The sequence below is a fragment of the Scylla paramamosain genome, chromosome 8 (assembly GCF_035594125.1).
Source record: "Scylla paramamosain isolate STU-SP2022 chromosome 8, ASM3559412v1, whole genome shotgun sequence".
NCBI lineage: Eukaryota > Metazoa > Arthropoda > Malacostraca > Decapoda > Portunidae > Scylla > Scylla paramamosain.
The window spans coordinates 20884540-20908362 of record NC_087158.1 but is presented as its reverse complement, the minus strand read 5'-3'; the positions used below and the strand labels follow the sequence as shown (position 1 = coordinate 20908362).

Here is a 23823-nt window from a genome sequence, read left to right as displayed (position 1 = left end):
AAATAAGCTGCTTGACAGTCACTGCACATTGGCTGTGTAAACACGTTACGTCCCTACTTACGCTCTTAACAGTAAAATTTAATATTGTTGAATAGAATAAGCACTTGAATACGCACGTACCCTTCTTTATAATATTTACTTGAATCAACATGAAACGAAGAGATCTTTCATAAACCCTTTATCTGATATCTGAGAGCAAAACGTCCACTCATGTCAACGTCGAACAAAATGCTGACAAGAATATAATTTTTTTTCCCTGAAATTCCTAAGTTCAATGGATGTACTGATAGCTTTGTAAATGTATCTAAAAAAAATTTCTTATCAATCACTGCCATGCAAACCCTGTAATCACCGCAACTCGTTCTTGATGCTTTAATATGTCCACTTTTGTGTGTGTGTGTGTGTGTGTGTGTGTGTGTGTGTGTGTGTGTGTGTGTGTGTGTGTGTGTGTGTGTGTGTGTGTGTGTGTGTGTGTGTGTGTGTGTGTGTGTGTGTGTGTGTGTGTGTGTGTGTGTGTGTGTGTGTGTGTGTGTGTGATCTGAAACTCGGTGCTCTTTTGGTATCCCACTAGCACCAAAATATGTTCCTGCAACCGCTACAAGAGGCACAGTAAATAAAGAGAGTGATCTGAATGGCTACAATCCGCCATTCAGGGACTCATGCATACGTGGTCCTCAGGGGGAAACTTTACAACTAACACTCAAACGCATCCCGTCATGGTATAGTTACATTTTGGGAACAGAAAAAGCGGTTATCTGCGATTGTGTTTTTCAGCCAGCCCTAAAGACTTCACAAAACAGAGGACGTGGCAGTGGATGCGGGAAAGAGGGAGAGGGGAGCGTTGAATGCATGGATTAGGTCGCGAGGGAGGAAAGGATGAAGGAAGGGAGAGGAGAGACACATTAGGTAGGCACACATATGTTCCCTCTTACCTGCCAAAATAACAGAGGTCGCCACCAGCACCTGGAACACTGCGGCAATGCTCAGCACTGTTCCCTTGCCTTCACCCATTATTTTAGTCCACGGGTGCTTCCGATTCACGCCAGTACACCCGCAGTCGCCGCCCTTCCCAGACAGCCTGCGGGAGAGAGAAAAGGGTGGTTATGTTGTGTAGTGATGAGAGACTAGATTGTTGGTGTGTGGGAGAACACACAGCATTGTACTGTACAAATGTTGATGGTGATCAGCGTGATGATGAGTGATGATGATGAATGACGGTAATATAATACACAGTAGCACGTCAGTGGTGCACACAATGGAAAACAGGTTAACTATTCCGAAATGCTATTGTATTATGCAACCATTCACTCCATATAGCTCACAGAAGGAGGGACCGAGCGAGCCAGAGAGAGAGAGAGGAGAGAGAGAGAGAGAGAGAGAGAGGAGAGAGAGAGAGAGAGAGAGAGAGAGAGAGAGAGAGAGACGGGAAAGCAATAGAGTATACCCCCCCCCTCCCCGCAAGAGTATTATTGCGGGAAAGAACAAAGAATGAACAATACAATGCGGGGCTAAAACTCCATGACAAGGCCTCGCGGGGGAACATGACAGGCCCGGAGAGCCACACCAAAACAGGACCATTACACATTCGGGGCAGAAACAGGGCCACTTCTCGCCGCGGCTTAAGCAAGAGACCGCACACCTGTCCCACGTGTCTTTATTACGGAGAACAAGAGGCGGTGCTGCAAGAGTTACAGGAAGGTGGAGGAGCTGGGAGGATGGATGGTTGGAGTACTTGCCCTCTGCTGCCCTCTCACTGAATAATAACGAAGGCATCGGCAAAAAAGCGACCGTTCCTTGACTTTTATTCAATGTGATGTGTGTAGCTAGGACCCCTCTGCTGTATTATTCAAAGGTACAGCTCGAGGTAACATGACTCCCTAGCAAAAGCCTGGTGCTGCTCAGTCTGTTAGGGCGCCGCGTCATCCTTACTCTCCTCAGTGCACTGATGTTTGGGTGACTCGCACCTCGCCGTGACGTTACCTCGGGAGGATATCCTGTCCGGTGTGTACACATGACCTCACCAACACCCTTGTTGTCACCTTTTCTACCTGTTCCCTTGTTTGCCTCACGCTCCGGGGTTTCTCCTGGCTCACACATTGCCTCATATCTATCATTCATTAACATATTTCTCTACAACACAATGAACTCTTTCTTCCTAAATCTATTTTCAATCCCATTCCGCTTACATTTCGTTCCACACCTAGGCGGCTACCTTATGGTCGTATATTGTTCCTTTCGCTCACATTCATTAAAACTTCAAGAGTTTTTCCCCGCCACTGCCCTCATTTGTTTTGTTATATCTGCAATTTAAAGTTCCATTAAGAAACATATTCACCAAGCATTTTCTTCACCACGGCTTCACGATGGCGGCTGTCAAGATCACGTGTCATTCCTGAAGGCTCAGGCGGCCAACAAAGGCTTTACATCACTGACAGCCGAGATAGTCTTCTTGCACACGCTCGGCTCTTCCGGCTCATCTGAGGACCTCATTATTTCTGTAGAGGGGTTGGTGGCTTGGAAGTCTTCCTGGTAGGTGGTCTGACCGGTGATTGGTGCTAACGTTGCCAGCCTAATTCCTGCCTCCATTATTCGCTTAACATGTATATTTCTTTCGGGACGATGGGAAAGTAGAAGGTCCACGCGAAAGACCTGATATATAAATGACTCGGGCAATTTAGAGAACAACAAAGCGTGCGCATCTACCAGGCCAGGCCTCACCACCTGCCCGCCGTCGTGTCTCAATATTTTCAGTCCTAAGTTTTAGTCTTCCCTCATAATGAAGGTGAGCAGCGCGTTGTTGTAGCTTCAAGACCACCACGGCAGTGTAGCTTTTGGATCCCCCACACGCCTTTCCGTCCGTCACCAACCACACACTCTTACTGGGAAATGGGTTGCCTTAATCTGATTCTGACTTGGAGAATGAGTTATTGTCTTTTATCTCAGTTGATTTTGGTTAAATTGGCTCTCTCTCTCTCTCTCTCTCTCTATTCGTGGAAGGAAATCCCTACCTCGTTTTGCATTCCAAGAAAATCAAAGGTCTCTTTGTATGACACACACACACACACACACACACACACACACACACACACACACACACACACACACACACACACACACACACACACACACACACATTTTGTCAACTCCTCAAAATAAATCAACAAACAGGACACAATCCATTAATAATAATATGACTGAATAATGAACGAGTTAATGAACACGTGACGTCACGCCTCTAACGCGGCCTAGTGTGGGGGCGCCACGTGACCAACACTATCGGCTCCATAAATCACGCGACAAACAAATCACGGAAGACCCCACAGCCGCCAGTCTGTTTTCCCTGTCGCTCATCTCCGCGCTGGGGCGAGAACACCGCGGCGGCAGGACAGACGGCAGGTGGAGCTGAACGTCTGCGTGGCGACCACCAGGGTGACGATTATAACAGTGGCGGGATGACGGGATAACAGAATGACACCGTGACAACAATGAGAGTAACAAGAGAGCAATCAGAGAGACTAGTGACGGAGCGACGGCATCAAGGGTGACCGATGACAGTAAGCTAGTGACAGCACGCTGGGTGAAGGGGTGACAGCACGCTGGGTGACGGGGTGACAGCACGCTGGGCGAAGAGGTGACAGCACGGTGGGTGACGGGGTGACAGCACGCTTGGTGACGGGGTGACATCACACTGGGTGACGGGGTGACAGCACGCTTGATGACGGGGTGACATCACGCTGGGTGACGGGATGACAGCACGCTTGGTGACTGGGTGGCAGCACGCTGGGTGATGGGATGACAGCACGCTTGGTGACGGAGTGACAGCACGTTGGGTGACGGGGTGGCAGAACGCTGGGAGACGGGATGACAGCATGCTGGGTGACAGGAGGACAGCCTTTTGCATAACCCTAAAAATTACCGAAAACATTTTTTTTTTTTTTCGTATTCATTTTAGGATGGTTTCCAGCGTTCCTGCTGCAGCTTCGCTTTAAGCCTAAAATTAGCAAACTGAGTAACCTGCGGTAAAATTAAGAGGAAATTAAAAGCCGAACATTTCATCCAGAAACGTTCGCTCTAAGCAATAAAAGCTTCGCAACTCGTTATGAATATTATTACTCAGTGTTGTCTCTCTCTCTCTCTCTCTCTCTCTCTCTCTCTCTCTCTCTCTCTCTCTCTCTCTCTCTCTCTCTCTCTCTCTCTCTCTCTCTCTCTCTCTCTCTCCGTTTCCGCTGGAACCACTCTACGTATGAATGTTTCTTGCCGCCATGCGCTGAATCACGGTTAATACCTTATGCATTAGGTACATGCTGCACTCATCGCATTTGTAAGTCTAAGAAAATTATTCGGCATGGGTGCGTACAGCTTACTGCGTAATTATACACATCAGCTCTTATACAGTAGTGCTCACTGAGAATACAGCCTGGAGTCAGCAATGCAGCCCGGGTCTTCCATAACCCTGACCCGAGACGTCACTCAGGCACATGTTCAAACCTGTTGCTGTTCATCGCCACGTGCCATTATTACTTGCCCATTGTTCCTCAGGGTGAATATTGAGCTGCTACACGGGATATTAATATTTCCATCACACACACACACACACACACACACACACACACACACACACACACACACACACGTACGCACTCACACCTCAAGGATCGATTGGCACACAGACCCCATGCACTCGTGGCCGGCCGAGAGGTGAGGACCAGGAAGGCGGGAGGTGACTTTGGTGATGGTGCAACTCTCGCCATGGCAACACCATCTCGTTGAGACTCTCCCCGCTGCTGCTGCCACCCTCCACCCTCACGACGCTCATTCCGCGCCTAACACACACACACACACACACACACACACACACCTGCCACTCGCTACACCCAACCCCGCTGCGGCTACATGCCACACTGAACAAATAATGAATTGATGTTATAGCATTTAGCCCAAGCCTCAACACTCGTACGACACAAATGAAATAACATTGAACAAGCTAACAATTGTCTAACAGTGTAATGATATGATTTAAATTTAAAGTGAGAGTGGCAATAACACGTCTTAATTAAAAAGGCTGTAGAGATGAGACTGCATATCATGCTCTGGATGGGAGGACGCTGCTGAGAACTTGCCTGTAACGTGCCGACTTGCGTGAGATCGGAAGCAATTCATCGTCAGCCGCGTCCATATTGCTGCCTTATGCTGGACTACTCAAATAAGGTCACTCGGTAATGTCAGTATGTGCACAAACACTCTACACTCTCCACACAGGCGGTCGTTCACACACTGGTATGGGAAAGCCTGGCAACTCTCCCCGTCACCCCCATCCCCCAATATCTAATACGTAGTCGCTATCAACTTATCTCCTTTATATAAACACTTACTGTTTATTAGGAACTACCACAGAGATACGAAACCAAACTTTATTTCAATGTTCACGTGCTCGGCGCATATTTGAGTGTGTCCGATACATGATAGAAACCCCTCATCTATTGGCCAAATTTGAGAATTAAACACAAATGGCAACACTTTTTGAATAAGTTAGTCACCAAGAAAACTAATAAGAACATGATTTCGAACATAAATGGAAGAGGACAAGTTTTTATGAGGAAATATTCAACACATTTTACAATAAATGAGATGGAAACAAAGTTTGAGTTTGTGTAAAACAACGACCGTGCCGTCCACCGTCCCTTTCCCCATAAGGCTGAGAAAGTAGCAGTGTTGGCGACTGGCTTCTCATCTCACGCGTCTCACTACTAACACAGTTACAAGGTAGTCATTCAACCTGTCTTACGCTGCAACGCCTCGAGACATGCAAGTGAAAATGAGACGATTGACTATCGCGGTGCTCACACGCTACTACTGTTCGGGACTTTGAATTAATGAAAAAAAAGGTAAATTATTCTAGTTGATTGTTATATGTATATATATATATATATATATATATATATATATATATATATATATATATATATATATATATATATATATATATATATATATATATATATATATATATATATATATATATATATATATATATAACACACTAGTGATTATAGAAGTTTAAAGTTTCAAAATCACAACACGAAAAAATTGAGACTAGTTAATATTCTGGAAGATTATTTCTCTTCTTTCAGATTTACCTCACACAAACTAAACAAATATGCAGGCACTGCCAAGACAACATAATTTTCTCCTAAATTTGCTGCATTACTTCCAAGTTCGTACTTATCAATGATGTTATAAATTCTCTCTCTCTCTCTCTCTCTCTCTCTCTCTCTCTCTCTCTCTCTCTCTCTCTCTCTCTCTCTCTCTCTCTCTCTCTCTCTCTCTCTCTCTCTCTCTCTCTCTGTAAAGAGAAGAAAAAATAAAATGAAAAAAAAAGACCTGCCACCCAGCAGCCAAGCTATGGGTCCACGGGTCCACTGCTCCGCGGGTCCTCCCGGCGGTACGAGCAGCTTCCTCTGTCACCACGGGGCTTCACTTAATCTCACTTAATCTAATCTCGCCGTCGGTGCCGCAACACAGGAGTCATAAAGGTCGAGTATGGAGCAGACAATAAGAGCTGCCGCGACTTCTCGAGAAATTACGCTCTCCACTCCGCCGACACGAGAAACTGTTGATGAGAGTCGGCAGCGTGAGGGAATAAGTGAGGAGATTGGGGAAGCGATGGGTGGCGGTGAAGCACGACCAATCCACGCCGCTATTCCTCTCCGCCCGGAGGAACTGAGAGCTGCTGAGTGAGTTTCTGTGTCAGGAGGAAAGGACAGGCCTTACCCCTCACCCGCAACACTGTACCTATCACTTGCTTGTTCGTCATAATTGCAATTACTGGTAAGCATAGCGTGACAAGATTTTCAGTTGCTGTCCTTAATAATTTATATTTAATTTTTTTTTTCTTTGTTTCTTTAACAGGCTATCACCGCACCGTGAAAACTCCCACGTGCTTCCTCACCGCCACCCCGACTGCCGCCCCGTGACCTGCAGATGTGTACCGTGCCGGCTTTGATCAGTGGCGGGTGGCGGTAGGCGCCGGACCGCCGCCACCAGCTCGATCACAACTTTATCTTCAACAGTGGCTTGAGTTAAGGTTGCTTTGTAACTAAGAGCAATAAAATATAAACGATTAAGTACATAAAGTAATCAGTTGGAGGAAAATAGTGCAAGAAAAGAGAGAGAAAAAAACAAAAACTGAGCACATTCCTCTTCTTATTGATGGGTCTGTAATATGACATAATAAAAATATAATATGATAAATAAATAAATAAATTACTTATATATATATACGAGTATATATATATATATATATATATATATATATATATATATATATATATATATATATATATATATATATATATAAAGAGAGAGAGAGAGAGAGAGAGAGAGAGAGAGAGAGAGAGAGAGAGAGAGAGAGAGAGAGAGAGAGAGAGAGAGAGAGAGAGAGAGAGAGTCGATAATTGTTACGCGGACAAAAATCTCACTACCAAAGAACTTAAACTACCAAACTATTATTGACCTTAACAAAAAATGAGGGAAAAAATGAAGCAAAGATGATAGTTCATTAATGATGCTGAAAGCCCCGTCACAATGGACGAGTGGACACGCTAAAAATGCTGCTCTTCGTGGTGGTGCAGTGTGGTGTGGCGTGGCGGTGTTGTGGCGCTGAGCTGCGGTGCCGGCGTTTTGAGATGTGGCACTGCGGTGCTCAGTGTTAGTCGTGGTGAGAAAGTGATGCATTATGTGATTTTATATTGATGTGTTATTGTGTGGTGGTGTGGTGGTGAGTGCAGGCGTGGTGGTGTGGTGACGGGGAAAACTGAGTGAGTGAGTGACGCGCAGCTGGGGAAGGATTGACAGAATCCTGTGAGATATTACGCTATGGGCGGCATTCTAGGCATTTGTGAGGTGCGCCGTGCGTCACCCCATCCACGGCTCGCCGTCCCCGCCTTAAAATATTTCTATACATTTTTCTTACAGTTCATCCCTAGCAACGCTTATACGTATTATATTACCGCACCGTTGAGCACAGTGAAAAAAAAATTAGATCAATTAGTGACACTGAAAAAAAATAAAATAAATAAACATGGAGAACGTATAATTTTGAGCATTGCGTTACTGTGCAGCGGTGATGGTCATCAAACCTGATTTTTAACCCATTTTATTTGTCTATTGAGAGAGAGAGAGAGAGAGAGAGAGAGAGAGAGAGAGAGAGAGAGAGAGAGAGAGAGAGAGAGAGAGAGAGAGTGAGTAATAATAATAATAATAAGAAGAAGAAGAAGAAGAAGAAGAAGAAGAAGAAGAAGAAGAAGAAGAAGAAGAAGAAGAAGAAGAAGAAGAAGAAGAAGAAGAAGAAGAATAAACGGTTTATTATTCAGGCAGTTAACAAACTAAAAATGTACAGAGGGGGTGGGGAAATACTTAACATTAATCCTAAAGGTAAGTCGTGTGTGTGTGTGTGTGTGTGTGTGTGTGTGTGTGTGTGTGTGTGTGTGTGTGTGTGTGTGTGTGTGTATATATATATATATATATATATATATATATATATATATATATATATATATATATATATATATATATATATATATATATATATATATATATATATATATATATATATATATATACACACACACACACACACACACACACACACACACACACACACACACAGCATAAAGCAAAACAGGCAAATATACAAAGAAGCACACAGTCAAGTAAACAAACACTAACAGGGACACAAACAGAGTCAGAGGGAACAGAAGAGACAGTCAATAAGCCACTCCTCCCCTCCTGGCTCCAGTACCGCCTCGGGGCTTCCTTCAGCGTCTCCTGTGCCTCACGTGTGCTGCCATCATACATACAGCTGATGAATGTCCACGTGTAAAAATTTGTTACACCTAATTGTCGTTATATGCGGACTCTGATTATGCGAATTTACGTTTGCGCGACGACCTTTAATGTTTCAGGTGTTCTCAATATGGGAAAAAAGTTGACCTTTACGCGAATTGTGAGGGAGGCAATGCACCGTATTCTGGAACACTGCGCCGCACCTCCACAACATTCAAAAGACACTAGTTCAAGTTACAATGGATTTTGGGGGTGTCTTTAAGGTTCTAGTGACAAATTAACAAGATTTCTACTTGATAACAAGATAAATACTTTGAGAACAAGTTTAATCATCTCTGTGGCCTGTGAAAATAATCGTGTTCGGAGTAAGAGAGTAAAGCGTTTCTGGATACGGGCCAATGTGAGATGTGTTTTGTGTGTGTTGTCGCGCTCTTCCCGCCAACACTTGCTTCCCAGCCCCTGTAATGCTTCAATCTAACACACTTCCTTTAAAAGTATATCAAGTGTCAGAATTCAATTATCTGTGGATGTGGGTACAGTTTTCCCCGTGGATATCAGTCTTGGGTGCCACTGAGGTGCGAATGCAGATATTGGTGTTAAAGTGACAGGAAATATACACGGATGAAATGGGAGGATTTCTGACTGGTGGCGAAGCTATTGTCCATGAAACCACCGTGCTTGTATATACATTGTGATCAGTGCAGCTGGCTCCCTGAGGATTAATTCTAGAAAGGATACATAAAACAGCATCAGGAAGAACCTACATAGTCATCAAGAAAGGCAAGAGAAAGGCAGGGAGAGGCTCAGAGCAGCTCGAGGACAAAATTTAACATATTCCGTTTCAGAAAGACTAAATAAATGAATAAGGAAATAAAATTAATAAAAATGCCACGTTGCCATCTGGAGTGGATAACGACGCGAGAGAGAGAGAAAAAAATTAAGGACAGGATTCATAGCTCTTGGAATTTTCACATTTATAATTACTGGGAGAACGTTTGGACGATTTGCCAGGATTACTGCCAACATACCAAGACTGGGGGTGTCAAGAGGTGTGTGTGTGTGTGTGTGTGTGTGTGTGTGTGTGTGTGTGTGTGTGTGTGTGTGTGTGTGTGTGTGTGTGTGTGTGTGTGTGTGTGTGTGTGTGTGTGTGTGTGTGTGTGTGTGTGTGTGCAAGGACGCTAGGGATAAGGTAAACAAAGAACTTCGTCACACGGGTAACGATCGTTCAAAATTTACCAGCGAAAAGGACAAATCTGCGAGAACACGGAAAAGACGTGAAAAGGAATGGCTGGCGCGCTGCTCTCCAGGGAAGGAAACCAAAGAATAGAAAAGAATACCCAGCCAGCGACACGAAAGCAACGCACTTCCTTTTTCCGAGAGCTGGGCGTATGTTTTATATCTCAAGTTTTACAATATAGTCTCTCTCTCTCTCTCTCTCTCTCTCTCTCTCTCTCTCTCTCTCTCTCTCTCTCTCTCTCTCTCTCTCTCTCTCTCATCCCCAGCACTGTCTTCCATCCACCCTGAACTCATTCCCTCTTTCATTTCTCTGTTTCCTCTCCACAAGTCGATCTATCCCAGGCTTGTGGTCGCCTATCCGTGGACCTTCGATTTCACACTCCTCGTCATTAACAAACCATTCAACATATCACACTGCTGAGAGAGAGAGAGAGAGAGAGAGAGAGAGAGAGAGAGAGAGAGAGAGAGAGAGAGAGAGAGAGAGAGAGAGAGAGAGAATACATTGAAAACGGGGTGAGTCCAGAACAGCCAATGAAGGATCTCGCTGTCCCATTTCGTAAATCAAACGAGGTCGTTAGAGGTTACAATGCCTACTGACTCTAAAACGCTGTGAAGGGAAGAAATAATACTCGAACATGTGTAGAAATATAAAAGAGAACGGAGGGGAAGGAAAGAGAAACAGGCAGCTAAAAGGAGGGAGGGAATAATGGAGGATGTGAAGAAGAAAACTAGGAACGAGAAGATTGTGTTGTGCAGCATAGGATGTGAGATTTTTACTCTTACTAAAGCCGTCAGTAGGTTTGTGTATTGCTGGTCAGAATGTTAGTGGATGGCTTGCTTCAGGAGGTGTCTTCTTGTGATCCAGGATATTGTTTGGATCTCATTATTTTCTTTTTCAGACACGGCATCTCATTACCCTGAGTCCACTAACTACAAATATATGGAACATAACCTGAAGATAACTAGAAAATTCACTTGCATTAATCCTTCAATAGAAAACTACACGAGAAGTTAGATTACTTCCCGGGGATACTGATCGCCTCGCACTGCGCATGAGCCTAAGCTGCTGCAATAAACTCTCACACACACACACACACACACACACACACACACACACACACACACACACACACTCTCTCTCTCTCTCTCTCTCTCTCTCTCTCTCTCTCTCTCTCTCTCTCTCTCTCTCTCTCTCTCTCTCTCTCTCTCTCTCTCTCTCTCTCTCCCTTTTACATATTACTGTCCGCCTCTACTACGAGACGAGACATCAAAGGAGAGCAGATCTGGAATAGGATGGATGGAGAGTTGAGCAAGGAAAAAGACAACATATATATCCGAGTCCTTATCATGCTACATCACGCAGGTGAGGAGGAGCATCAATAATAGTAATAGTACTGCTTCACTGTCCATGAACCAGATGAACGATTATGCGTCTCGAGGCAAAACCTAATAAGCAGTTTAGGGGAATCCTTCCTCTCACCAACAATGAGGTTTGGCAATACTGGGGTCTCCTCGGAGTATCCCCCGCCGTGGGGAGTCACCTTGTCGCGGTGGCGGGGCTTGAAGCGTAGTCACTGGATGGTTCGGTGCCCGTCGCCTCCGTGGACCAAGAGCTTCCCTTCCGGCGCCATATGACTCCGATGTTGCGGCACTTTATTTTATTTTTTTTCCAAATCAATCAATCAGTCAGTCCTCAGAGTATCAGATGTACTCCAGGAGCGTCTCAGCGGCAATGGCCGGGGACACACTCGTGACCTACTCAGCCAGGCAAGACGACTCTCGAAGTACCAGTGCTCCCAATTCTCCAATGTCGTTCCCAAAACCAATAAAACAAAATTTCTGACGTTATACAGTTTAGGGGTGCATGTTAAGACTTCGTCCCGCAGCTTGTCATGGTGACACCAACCATAGAAGAAGTCACAGTAACTCATAAAGGACTCAAAAAGTACTTAGAGCGCTGTAAGGCGTTCCCGGACGAGGAACCGCTGCGCCGCGGACAAAGGTTTGGGTTGCCTTCGTCCATCCATAAGCAACACCAACACTGGCATCATCATCATCATCATCATCAGCAGCAGCAGCAGCAGCAGTAACAACAACAGCAGCAGCAGCAGCAGCAACACCTATAGTAGTGTTTTTCCTTTGATGTTTTTCCGCAACGGTTGACATCGATCAATGTTAGGATGAAAGGAGTAAATGAGCGACCCTCACGTGTCTGAATATTTCTGAAAAAAAAAATCCATGAAGGAAAAGGACGAAAGTCTCCGATACAGAAAGAATTCTTCATAGTCGGAGAGTTTTAAAGAAAGGACGTGAAGGATACTAAAAGCTGAATATCCTCCTTTGACGGCTCAGAGATCGAAGAGCCGAGGGGTGGACCAAAAACATGGAGGAATGAAATTACTTTGGGCTGGAAGATATCTGGGACCGAGGTTAAGGGAGGAGGGGAGCGGAAGGAGAGAGAGAGAGAGAGAGAGAGAGAGAGAGAGAGAGAGAGAGAGAGAGAGAGAGAGAGAGAGAGAGAGAGAGAGAGAGAGAGAGAGAGCTGATTCAAGGTGGATGAGGATAAGAGAGAGATATTGCGAGAAAACGGAAAGATAAAAAGTATGTTAAAGTAATCTGAGGAGAGGGCGGACAATGAAGGTGAAAAGTATGAAGGGAAGCAGGGAAGAGGAAACTGATGCGAGGGATGAATGTGGGTCAGGTCTTAACACGCCCTCCACATCCTTTAGCACGCCGCCGCCCTACTCTTATTGTTTCCGTTGCTCAGAACACTTTCACATTTCTCAGGGATATCAGATCTTGGACCAATGTCTTTTTATCTTTTTATATATATATATTTTTTTTTTCTTATGGGAAACAAAGTTAACTATTTTTGTCTGTGATGCCTTTAGTCTCTCTCTCTCTCTCTCTCTCTCTCTCTCTCTCTCTCTCTCTCTCTCTCTCTCTCTCTCTCTCTCTCTCTCTCTCTCTCTCTCTCTCAGCGCACATAGAGCCTTCGGAACACACCTCTCTCCATTATTTCTCATTTGCATAATTCCTGTCTTATTTATTGCCCGAGTTTTCTTTCTATTCTCATACGCTTTTTCACTCATTTATCTTTCGCTCCTATTATACTCTCCCTCACTGCTCTCCGGCACCATTTATCTTTTCTTGCTACTCCGAAATGTAAGAAAGAATGCAGGTTGGAAGGCTGCGCCATAATTCTCCCCTGCAGAAACAATCTTCATCAACAAACTTCAGACGGTTATGTATCACCTTTCTTCCTCCTCTCCTGCTCTCTCCCTGACGAAATGCTCACCCGTTACCTTCTTATCTTCCTTCTTTCCTTCTATGCCTCCACTTCTTCAGGTTTCCGACGAAGTGACCTCAATCTACCAACTCTCCTGCCGACTTATCTCCCGTTCCCTATGTCTTACACACTAATATCTTCTTCCCCCGCTCTTCTCCTTCGTACGTCTCCGGAGAAGAAAGACGCATGTTCAAAGTTTCCAAAATCACTAGGAGCCATCAAAGAGTTACAGCCGCTCATGCTCCACTGCTATAAGTCCTAACTGCTGTGGGGCCGTATGGATATTATGTTTGGAAAGTAGGTTAATTCCGCCTTATGGATTTTTTATCCCACCTTGGCGTCTAGAGGGGGACGGGGGGATGGTGAGAGGGAGGGGAGGACTAGACACATTACCACTAGAAAAAGGTGGCTATTACAGTAAAAGCCACCCACAGCTTGCAAACGTACAGTCACACTCAGAAATCGAGTAATCTCCAACACTCACACTGTGTTTATAGTTTTCCTTCATTCTCAAGTCTTTATATCCTTAGATATATTAGCTGTAAGATTTTGTTAGGAGACTGTTAACAAATCAGAGGACGTGTGATTGAGAGGAAAGGATAAGATTGTGGCACGTTAATGAAGTTTTGACTGTACTGTTACCACTCGCTCCTTAAGCATAATTTCCTGTAACAAAAGTACCAACAGGAAGAAAGGTGCGCGAGGAGGAATGAACTCAGGAGCTGCATGATGAAATGTGTGATGTTAAAGCAAGGCAGGCTGGGGGAAGGCACGTACTGGGGCGTGATGAAAAGTTTCATTACAGAGGAGGTGGCGGAGAGAAAGGAAGAGGGGACCATGCGTGATGATATGCTTAATCAAGCTAATATACACCAAGGCTCAACAGGGAATGCATGTGGAGATGTCAGAATTTACACCTCTGAAAAGAAAGATAGGGAAATACCAAGAAACCGACTGTAATGCATCTTGCCATCCTCATAAAACCTTTGCAATTCTTCTCTTCATCCTCGTCTCACGCACTTTTATGAAAATGTTAGTACGAATATATAAAATAGATACAAAAATCACAAGAATAGTTTCGCAAAATAACTGTGATATCTCGAGGTTGGTGATTACCATCGAAAATACCGATCCATGACTCTCTCTCTCTCTCTCTCTCTCTCTCTCTCTCTCTCTCTCTCTCTCTCTCTCTCTCTCTCTCTCTCTCTCTCTCTCTCTCTCTCTCTCTCTCTCTCTCTCTCTCTCTCTCTCTCTCTCTCTCTCTCTCTCTCCTGCAAATTAACCAAGCTTATTCTGCAGATAAGCGAGTGACAAACACACCAAACTAACGCCTAATTGCGGCTGATTTTTCTCTTTTCTCTTTGAATTCTCGCTTTTCCGCTTGATGCAGGAGCGGCTTGCGGCTTACACACCGCACACTAACAGGCTGCACTGCCTTGCGGCGACGCCAGCATTGCGTGTTCATAAAGTCGGGAGTTCGTTATGTTTCGGAATTTGAGAGCTTTACAAAAGCCAAATTCCTGATTATATACGTCACTTTTTTTTTTTTTTTTTTTTGCCTGTTCATTCTGCTCCGATATTTGAGTTTTCATCAGCATGTACCTGAGTGCTAATTTTATGCTTTATTTTTCTTTTGATATTGTGGATTTTTCTTCGATATTTATAATGGCTGATTGCTCGTTTATCTTTGGTATTATTAGTCACCCTGGAGTACTGGCAATACCGGAAAGGTTTACAGTATTTTCACCCTCTTTCATCGTGTTTAGTGAAGAATTTGAAGACTCGAAAAAAGAAATCCTGATCGCTTATTCCGCTTTAGTCAATGACAGAAAAGTTCTGTTTTTAAACTCCCGAGCACGAGAAATTGTACTCTTTCATGTGCAATGGTTCGAGGCAACACTGTGTTCACCAGTTTCCGACCAGCGCCAGGCTGCTGGATGGCAACCACCGGTCTTGTTTTCTGGGTACACACCAATATATTTCGAGGACTCTTACGTGCATATATATATATATATATATATATATATATATATATATATATATATATATATATATATATATATATATATATATATATATATATATATATATATATATATATATATATATATATATATATAACATTTTGTGTTTTATTACAGTTAAGTTTGTAGTGTGTGTGTGTGTGTGTGTGTGTGTGTGTGTGTGTGTGTGTGTGTGTGTGTGTGTGTGTGTGTGTGTGTGTGTGTGTGTGTGTGTTATCTATTGATTTTGTCTATCTGGCTGTCTAGCAACTCATCTATAAATTTATCTGCCTGCCTATGTCTCTCTATCTATTTATCTATCTATCTGTCTATCGGGCTACCCATTTACCTATATGTCTGTCTGTCTGTCTGTCTGTCTGTCTGTCTGCCTGTCTGTCCGTCTACTTACCTCGTTATCTGTCTATCCGTTTGTTTATCTTTCTCTCTATTTAACGGTCTGTCTGTCAACTTATGTCTGTCTGTCCGTCTGTCAGTCTGTCTGCCCATCTATCAGTCTGTCTCCATCCATCGACATGAAACCCACACAGCGAAGCAATCAATCCCCTACAAACATCACGAGCCGTGCCGATCGGAGCGCGAGGAACCCACCAGGCATCCCGCCACATATTCAAACTGCCAAAATTATTTTGCAGTGTATGTACGTTGGTATTCCAAAGCTCTGGTTGTAAGGGTTCTGGCTGATAGAGCAGTGTTTATTGTTGCTGCAGTACTGCCTTTGTCCCTCTGTCTGGTCACGGCTACATCATACGTATCATAATAAAAATTTGGGGTGGTGGGGGAGGTTAAAGCTGCTATCGATGTTGTATAAGCTTTATTTTTTTCTTTTTCTTCTTCTTTTTGGGAGGAAGAGGAAGAGGTGAAATGGTCAAAATTCTCTCTCTCTCTCTCTCTCTCTCTCTCTCTCTCTCTCTCTCTCTCTCTCTCTCTCTCTCTCTCTCTCTCTCTCTCTCTCTCTCTCTCTCTCTCTCTCTCTCTCTCTCTCTCTCTCTCTCTCTCTCTCTCTCTCTCTCTCTCTCTCTCTCTCCCCGAAGCTCATCACGTTCCCGTCTTAATCAATTACTTTATGGCTCAATGAAAAGCAAATCTAAAATTCCGCTCACAGCACACACACACACACACACACACACACACACACACACACACACACACACACACACACACACACACACACACACACACACACACACACACACACACACACACACACACACACACACACACACACACACACACACACACACACTAATAAAATGCAGGCAAATAAAGAATGCATACATGAGGAAAACAAAAATCTACTGGAATGAGCAATATAACAATTTCCTCAACACGGCTTCACGCTACACGATGCACAGGACGCGACATCCACACCTGCGAGTATTAACCTTCACATGGACGCCTCAAGCTCTATACATCATCCCCTCCACCTCACCTATCCCTCAACACTTCCTTAGTTCCTTCCTCTACCCTCCTTTACGCCAGAAAAATTCCCAAGGCTGATATTGTCGAAGTTTTATTTACCTTTTTTTCCACACGGCGGAACTCGCAAAGATGAAGGGAGGAGGTGATGAAGAGAACGCCGCAATCATGTGCCAGCGTAACTCCCGAGTCTCCTGAGGGAACGGAGCAAACTTTTTATTACTTTCTGAAAATGTGTCTCAAATTTTTCCTCAAGTGAAGTGATTGCACCTAAGGCGGCGTGGAATGCGAGGGAATTTCTGAGAAGACCTTATGATATGCTTGTTGCTTATGAAAGAACACACCTGAGTACTCTTAATTTAAACGGTGGGAACAGATGATGCATGTGACAGATGCATCCTGGGACTCCGCTGCTTGTTGAGAGAGAGAGAGAGAGAGAGAGAGAGAGAGAGAGAGAGAGAGAGAGAGAGAGAGAGAGAGAGAGAGAGAGAGAGAGAGAGAGAGAGAGAGAGAGAGAGAGAGAGAAAGTGGCAAAGTTTGGGTATGCGTGCGGCTTTCTACATAAAATACATCTTGGCTGGTGGTCACATACAGCAGCCATAACCTCTACTGCCTCCAGCGGGAGAAGCTTTGCCGGAATTCGAGGAACGGATCTCCCAGCCATTGAAAAGTTCCGAGTGTGAAAATTTCGGCTCAAGGGACGCCAGGTGTACTTGTATTGTGGTGAGGTGGATTTGATTCTGCAGGGTGCAAAATTCCGATACACGGTAGTAGTAGTAGTAGTAGTAGTAGTAGTAGTAGTAGTAGTAGTAGTAGTAGTAGTAGTAGTAGTAGTAGAAGTAGTAGAAGTAGTAGTAGTAGTAGTAGTAGTAGTAGTAGTAGTAGTAGTAGTAGAAACAGCAGCAGCAGCAGCAGCAGCATCAGCAGCAGCAGCAGCAGCAGCAGCAGCAACATCAGTAGTAGTAGTAGTAGTAGTAGTAGTAGTAGTAGTAGTAGTAGTAGTAGTAGTAGTAGTAGTAGTAGTAGTAGTAGTAGCAACACACCAATAACCTATTACCATACGTGCCACACACAGACCACTTTCCATTTTCTAGACATTATTCACACAGCTGCACCTCGAATAGCTGATCAATATAACCTCGCCCTTCCTAAAGCCACACTGTTCGTCCTTCACTCGCCAAATGGGTCTTTCAGATTACTCTTTCAATAAATCCAATCTAAGAATTTTCTTGAAACACTATAAGAATTTACTCTTTTCAGTCGTTTGGGTTTCCTTTACTCCAGTTGTTCCTAAATTTATTGACCAGTGATCCTAAATGCATTCTTCGCCTGACTCGGTTAACCTAAATATGCGTAGTATTACATATAGTGTTAATTATCAGTCATTTTGATATGTTACACTTATTTATACTCTTTTGTTGTTTATTTGTAATTTTTGCGGCCGTACAGCGATCCTATTTTAGGTCACCACCATGAGGGTTTAGAAACCGCTGCTTTAATCTTATACAAGGTGGATCCTATGCACGTAGCAACATTATTAGGTTCTGTTCTTGTTACAGGCACGGACAGCTTAGTAATGAGTTGAATAAAACTTGAAAGTTGTCGCCGAGTTTCTTGTTATCATTAAGCGACGGCACAAAATGTCCCTCCTGTGAAACACTAGGTACCATTTATTTCATTATACAACGAAGATTCTAAATACTCACGTAACGACAAAAACACTTCCTTTCTTTTCTTCAGCAATTCTGATGCGATTCCATGTAGCCGTGGTGATTCCCCATTCTCCATTTCTCACAGTGCTGTCAACACCTCACTTCTGTACTTTATTTTTATTCGACAAGCCTTACGCTCTCAACACCTCGCCTTCCAAAGCAGTCCATTTTTAATACCTACTTCCGTATCGTTATCATTCAGTAAACCTCATATTGCTCAACACAATTTTGTTTCCGCAGCGTCCCTCTCCCCTGCCACCTCCATATTTATATCCAGGATCACTTATGTCGCTTGCTTCCCTGCCACCTCACATCATCTCCGTCTTCCCAAAATTGCTTCACATTTTTTTCTAGGTTTTGATATTTTCTCCCCTCTCATCTCTCATCAGTTTTCTACAAATGTTCCTCTTCATTTCCTTACACTTCCTCTTATACGTTCTTTTCCCACCTTACATCTTCCCCAAGCTTCAAAAAACATGTCTTTTGTGTCTCCCTACCCAGCTGGTCCGCCTTCTCATTCCACCATTTATTGCCCATTCATTCTCCCTCCGCGACCCAGCTTCCTCACACCATGTAATTCCTCTGGACGCTGACAATTCCCCTGAATCATCTTCCATTCCTCTTCCACATCTCTCTCTGCACAACCCGCTGCCTTACTCCTCCTCTCTCTTCTTAATATTGTCTGATATATCTCCCTGCAGTTCTATTTATTAAGGTCGTTAGTCCGCACTATTTCTTTTACAGCTCCTTTAGGTCTCCTTTTTATACATCCACACTCCACTCTCACTTTTACAACAACTCTGTGAAGGACAAAGCGCCTTTCTGCTCCCCCGTCAATGCATTTACGCCTATTAACTTACCCTGTTCTCACTTTCTCATTATAATTGCTATCAATGTTTTTTTATTGACAATTTTTCATTCAACTATGTGAATATCCCTCTTCCTGAAAAGTGTATATTCTATTACTAACTCTCTCCTCTTACACACGCATGCAACAGTTACGCTCCACTTTCACTGCCTCAGGGCACGCCATGTCCTCTACAAGAACTCCGTCCCTGGCAGTATCTCGCAACCCTATGTTCAATCATAAGTACCCTTTATCATTCTCTACAGAGCTCGGTACATTTCCTTAATAGTTATCCTAAATGTTCACTTTACATTCCTTTCATTCCGATACCAATGATCATTCCGAGACCCATAAGCCATATCTTACCTATTTAAATACCTATTAAACCATCTATTACCTCTACTTATATGTTCCTGCCTTCATCCATATAAGTTTTTCATTTCCCTCTTTAATATCCTTCGTCTTTGATCCCAAACTCATCTTTCAAAATAAAAGCCCCACACTCTCTCATACGCATCCTCTCAGTCACTCGGGATTTCCCCTTTGCATCTAACAAACGTCACCTCCCATTCCTGTGCCTTCTTATGTAGAGTCTCTGGAAACGTCACGGGAAGGTCCATGGCGAGCATACTGTCAACTATCTTGCATCTATTTAAATTGTTTTCATGCTTATTACACTAAGACACTCAGAAACCCCGATTATTATTATTATTATTATTATTATTATTATTATTATTATTATTATCATTATTATTATTATTATTATTATTATTATTATTATTATTATTATCACTACTACTACTACTACTACTACTACTACTACTACTACTACTACTACTACTGCTGCTGCTGCTGCTGCTGCTGCAATACGTTGTGATGTACAGATTATTGTATATCATGAAATACAGAATGATCAACTGACTGACTCTCTCTCTCTCTCTCTCTCTCTCTCTCTCTCTCTCTCTCTCTCTCTCTCTCTCTCTCTCTCTCTCTCTCTCTCTCTCGCGGTGAGAAAAGCAGTACCACAGAAAGGATTTTCCGCCCAATGCCCAATTCCTTTTTACTGGCTTGCCACGACATGCTTGGAATACGGAGCGCCACGCCTCGGGTCTGCCTGTATGGTTTAGCCACGCACGTTGGCCGCACAAAAACACGGCTGAGCTCGTAAATCATCAAGTAATGGTCGTTTGGACACCACAGCGCTACACGTAAAAAAGAAATCGTTAGTAATGCGTTCTTTGTAGTAGTAGTAGTAGTAGTAGTAGTAGTAGTAGTAGTAATCATAATAATAATAATAATAATAAATAATAATAATAATAATAATAATAATAATAATAATAATAATAATAATAATAATAATAATAATAATAATAATAACAAGCACAAGTGTAATGTCATTACTATTATACTATCATCACTGAAGACGGAGCTCAAGGAGACTAGTGGTATTAAAGAAGTTAGAGGCGCCATTAAGGGGATGAACAGCGGCAAATCCCTGGAGAGGAAGAGTTACGAAGAGTCACCAAGGAGACAGCGAGCGTGAGCCTTCCGGAAACAGGAACAGTTTGAGTGAAATAAATTTTAAGTCAATCTTGGAATATGGTAGCAATACATAAAGATTGGAGAAAGGCCGGTGTGTTCCCTTTTTTTTCTGGGGGGAAAAAAAAAAGACGAAGAAGAAGAAAAAATAAATAAAATAAAATGTAACTTAGTGCAATAACTCCTGAGGTAAATCACTGTTATCATTTGTCGGAGAAAAATACAAAGGAGTCTTAGAGAAAAGGTTGAGAATCCAAGCGGAATGTAAAGTCTGGGAATGAATGTGAGCTTTTCGAGCAGAGAGGGACAAAGGAATTAGTTTTGCGCTAGAAAGTGTGTCGTAACAAACCAGTAAAAAAGAATACCCGAAAAGAACTGCAAATGGGCCACGATTATTATAACGTTTGAAGATGTGGATAAAGCCTTCGGCAAAGATGACTGAATTGAACCCAGAAAAAAAAAAAAACACTAAAATCAAAGAAAATAATACCAGGAGCGTATAATAAATAGAAAAAAATAACAAGTTCAAATCAGAAAGAGAAAGACAAAATTTTGAATCAGACCAAAATTTTTTTTTGTTTTTCTATGTAGGAGGGACACTGGCCAAGGGCAACAAAAATCCAATTTAAAAAAAAAAACACTGAGATGCCAGTCCCAGAAAAGGGTCCAAAGCGGTAGTCAAAAATTGAAGGATAAGTGTCTTGAAACAGAGTTAGCAGCTGGAGGGGAGAGAAAAACCTGCGGAGACGTCTCAGAACACCTAACTTCATAGAAGCTGTTTTAGCTAGACATGAGATGTGAAATTTCCAGTACAGATTATAAGTAAAGGACAGGCCGAGGATGTTCGGTGTAGAAGAGGGGGACAGCTGAGTGTCACTGAAGAAGAGGGGACAGTTGTCTAAAAGGTTGTCAGTTGATAGATAGAGGAATCGAGTTTTTGAGGCATTAAACAATACCAAGTTTGCTCTGCCCCAATCAGAAATTTTAGAAAGATCAGAAGTCAGACGTTCTGTGGCTTTTCTGCGTGAAATGTTTACTTCCTGAAGGGTTGGACGTCTATGAAAAGACGTGGAAAAGTGGAGGGTGGTATCATCAGAGTAGGATTGGATAGGACAAGAAGTTTGGTTTAGAAGATCATTGATGAATAATAGGAAGAGTGGGTGACAGGACAGAACCCTGAGGAACACCACTGTTAATAGATTTAAGAGAAGAACAGTGACCGTCTACCACAGCAGCAACAGAACGGTCAGAAAGGAAACTTGAGATGAAGTTACAGAGAGAAGGATAGAAGACGTAGGAGAGTAGTTTGCAAATCAAAGCTTTGTGCCAGACTCTATCAAAAGCTTTTGATATATCCAAGACAACAACATAAGTTTTACCAAAATCTCTAAAAGATGATGACCAAGACTCAGTAAGGAAAACCAGATCACCAGTAGATTGGCCTTGTCGGAACCCATACTGGCGATCAGATAGAAGGCTGTAAAGTGTTAGATGTTTAAGAATCTTCCTGTTGAGGATAGATTCAAAAACTTTAGATAGGCAGGAAATGGAGTATGCTTCACATGTCTGGGGGGTTCCACTCATACTGCTCTTCTAGACAGGGTGGAATCAAAAGCTTTTCGTCTCATCGACTCCTCTCCTCTAACTGACTGTCTTCAGCCTCTCTCTCATCGCCGCAATGTTGCATATCTAGCTGTCTTTTACCGCTATTTTCATGCTAACTGCTCTTCTGATCTTGCTAACTGCATGCCTTCCCTCCTTCCGCGGCCTCGCTGCACAAGACTTTCTTTTTTCTCTCACCCCTATTCTGTCCACCTCTCTAACGCAAGAGTTAACCAGTATTCTCAATCAATTCATCCCTTTCTCTGGTAAACTCTGGAACTCCCTGCCTGCTTCTGTATTTCCACCTTCCTATGACTTGAATTCCTTCAAGAGGGAGGTTTCAAGGCACTTATTCATCAATTTTTGACCACTGCTTTGACCCTTTTATGGGATTGGCATTTCAGTGGGCATATTTTTTTTATTGGATTTTTGTTGCCCTTGGCTAGTGTCCTTCCTACATAAAAAAAAAAAAAAAAAGGAGGGAACAGAAAAGGGGCTACTATCAGTTACCTCAGACACCTGAGTTATAGTGAGGAAAAGAAGATGAGGTTTAGAAGAGGAAAGGTGTTCTACAGATTGAAAATTAGATCTTAGACCGCGAATGTTGCAGAAGTTAATGAAGAAAATGTTGAGGGGAGTGTCAAGACACTTAGGGTCGTTATCAGTAGTTGAGTAGTAACTCAACTCGTTTTATTTCATATTTATGGAGAACATTACTTTAAAAAATTAAACAATAAAAAGAATCATGATAGGTTATGCAAAATGATGTATCCGTTATGTGTAAGTGAAATTAATCTAGAATTTAGCTAAACACTGGAGTAATATAATGCCTAAAACTAAAATTTCGATTAATATTAAGAAAAGCCAAATTAATTAATATCGGCCGATAAGTACAAAGCTCAATATAAAATTTGAAGGAGAGAAAGTAAAGGAGATTCTAGTACCTTGTGATTCAATTCAGTGTAGAAAATTAATACAAAATAGGATAATTAAATGTAGAAAATAGGTAATTCACTGCAGAAAATGGATCAACATACGTTAATGACACAACAGCTCATTATATCAAAACCAAAAGACATTCAAACCAATTTCAAAGCACAATTATGTTCCTGGGAGCTGTGAAGTTAGAATGTACAGTACTACTCTTCACCCACGGACTGTTAATTGCTAGGCACGAAAGACCATCGCCTAAACAGAAGCCAGTGAGATGAAAATACCATGTTTGATTTAAAGAAGTCAGCGAAAGGGACCACTTCAGCAACTGAGTTAAGTAACGAGCATTGTTGAGGCGGCTGAAAGAAACAGATTGAGGTG

The 23823-nt window shown here is 42.8% G+C and overlaps 1 protein-coding gene and 1 long non-coding RNA gene across 5 annotated transcripts in view; one reads left to right on the top strand and one right to left on the bottom strand.

The window, feature by feature from the left end:
* Nucleotides 1-23823, bottom strand: part of LOC135102938 (N-acetylated-alpha-linked acidic dipeptidase 2-like) — a 155006-nt gene that overhangs the window by 69323 nt on the left and 61860 nt on the right. For 2 of the 4 annotated variants that reach the window (XM_064008644.1, XM_064008647.1), the window contains exon 3: nt 933-1078. In XM_064008644.1, coding sequence (XP_063864714.1) covers nt 933-1078 — 146 coding nt within the window. Of the gene's footprint in view, nt 1-932; nt 1079-4647; nt 4844-5120; nt 5323-23823 lie in introns of those variants that run through there. The other 2 variants (XM_064008646.1, XM_064008645.1) reach the window with 2 other exon arrangements.
* LOC135102940 (uncharacterized) lies at nt 6104-7163 on the top strand. Its single transcript, XR_010269871.1, has 2 exons — nt 6104-6734; nt 6910-7163. It is a non-coding gene; the product is annotated as an uncharacterized LOC135102940 (long non-coding RNA).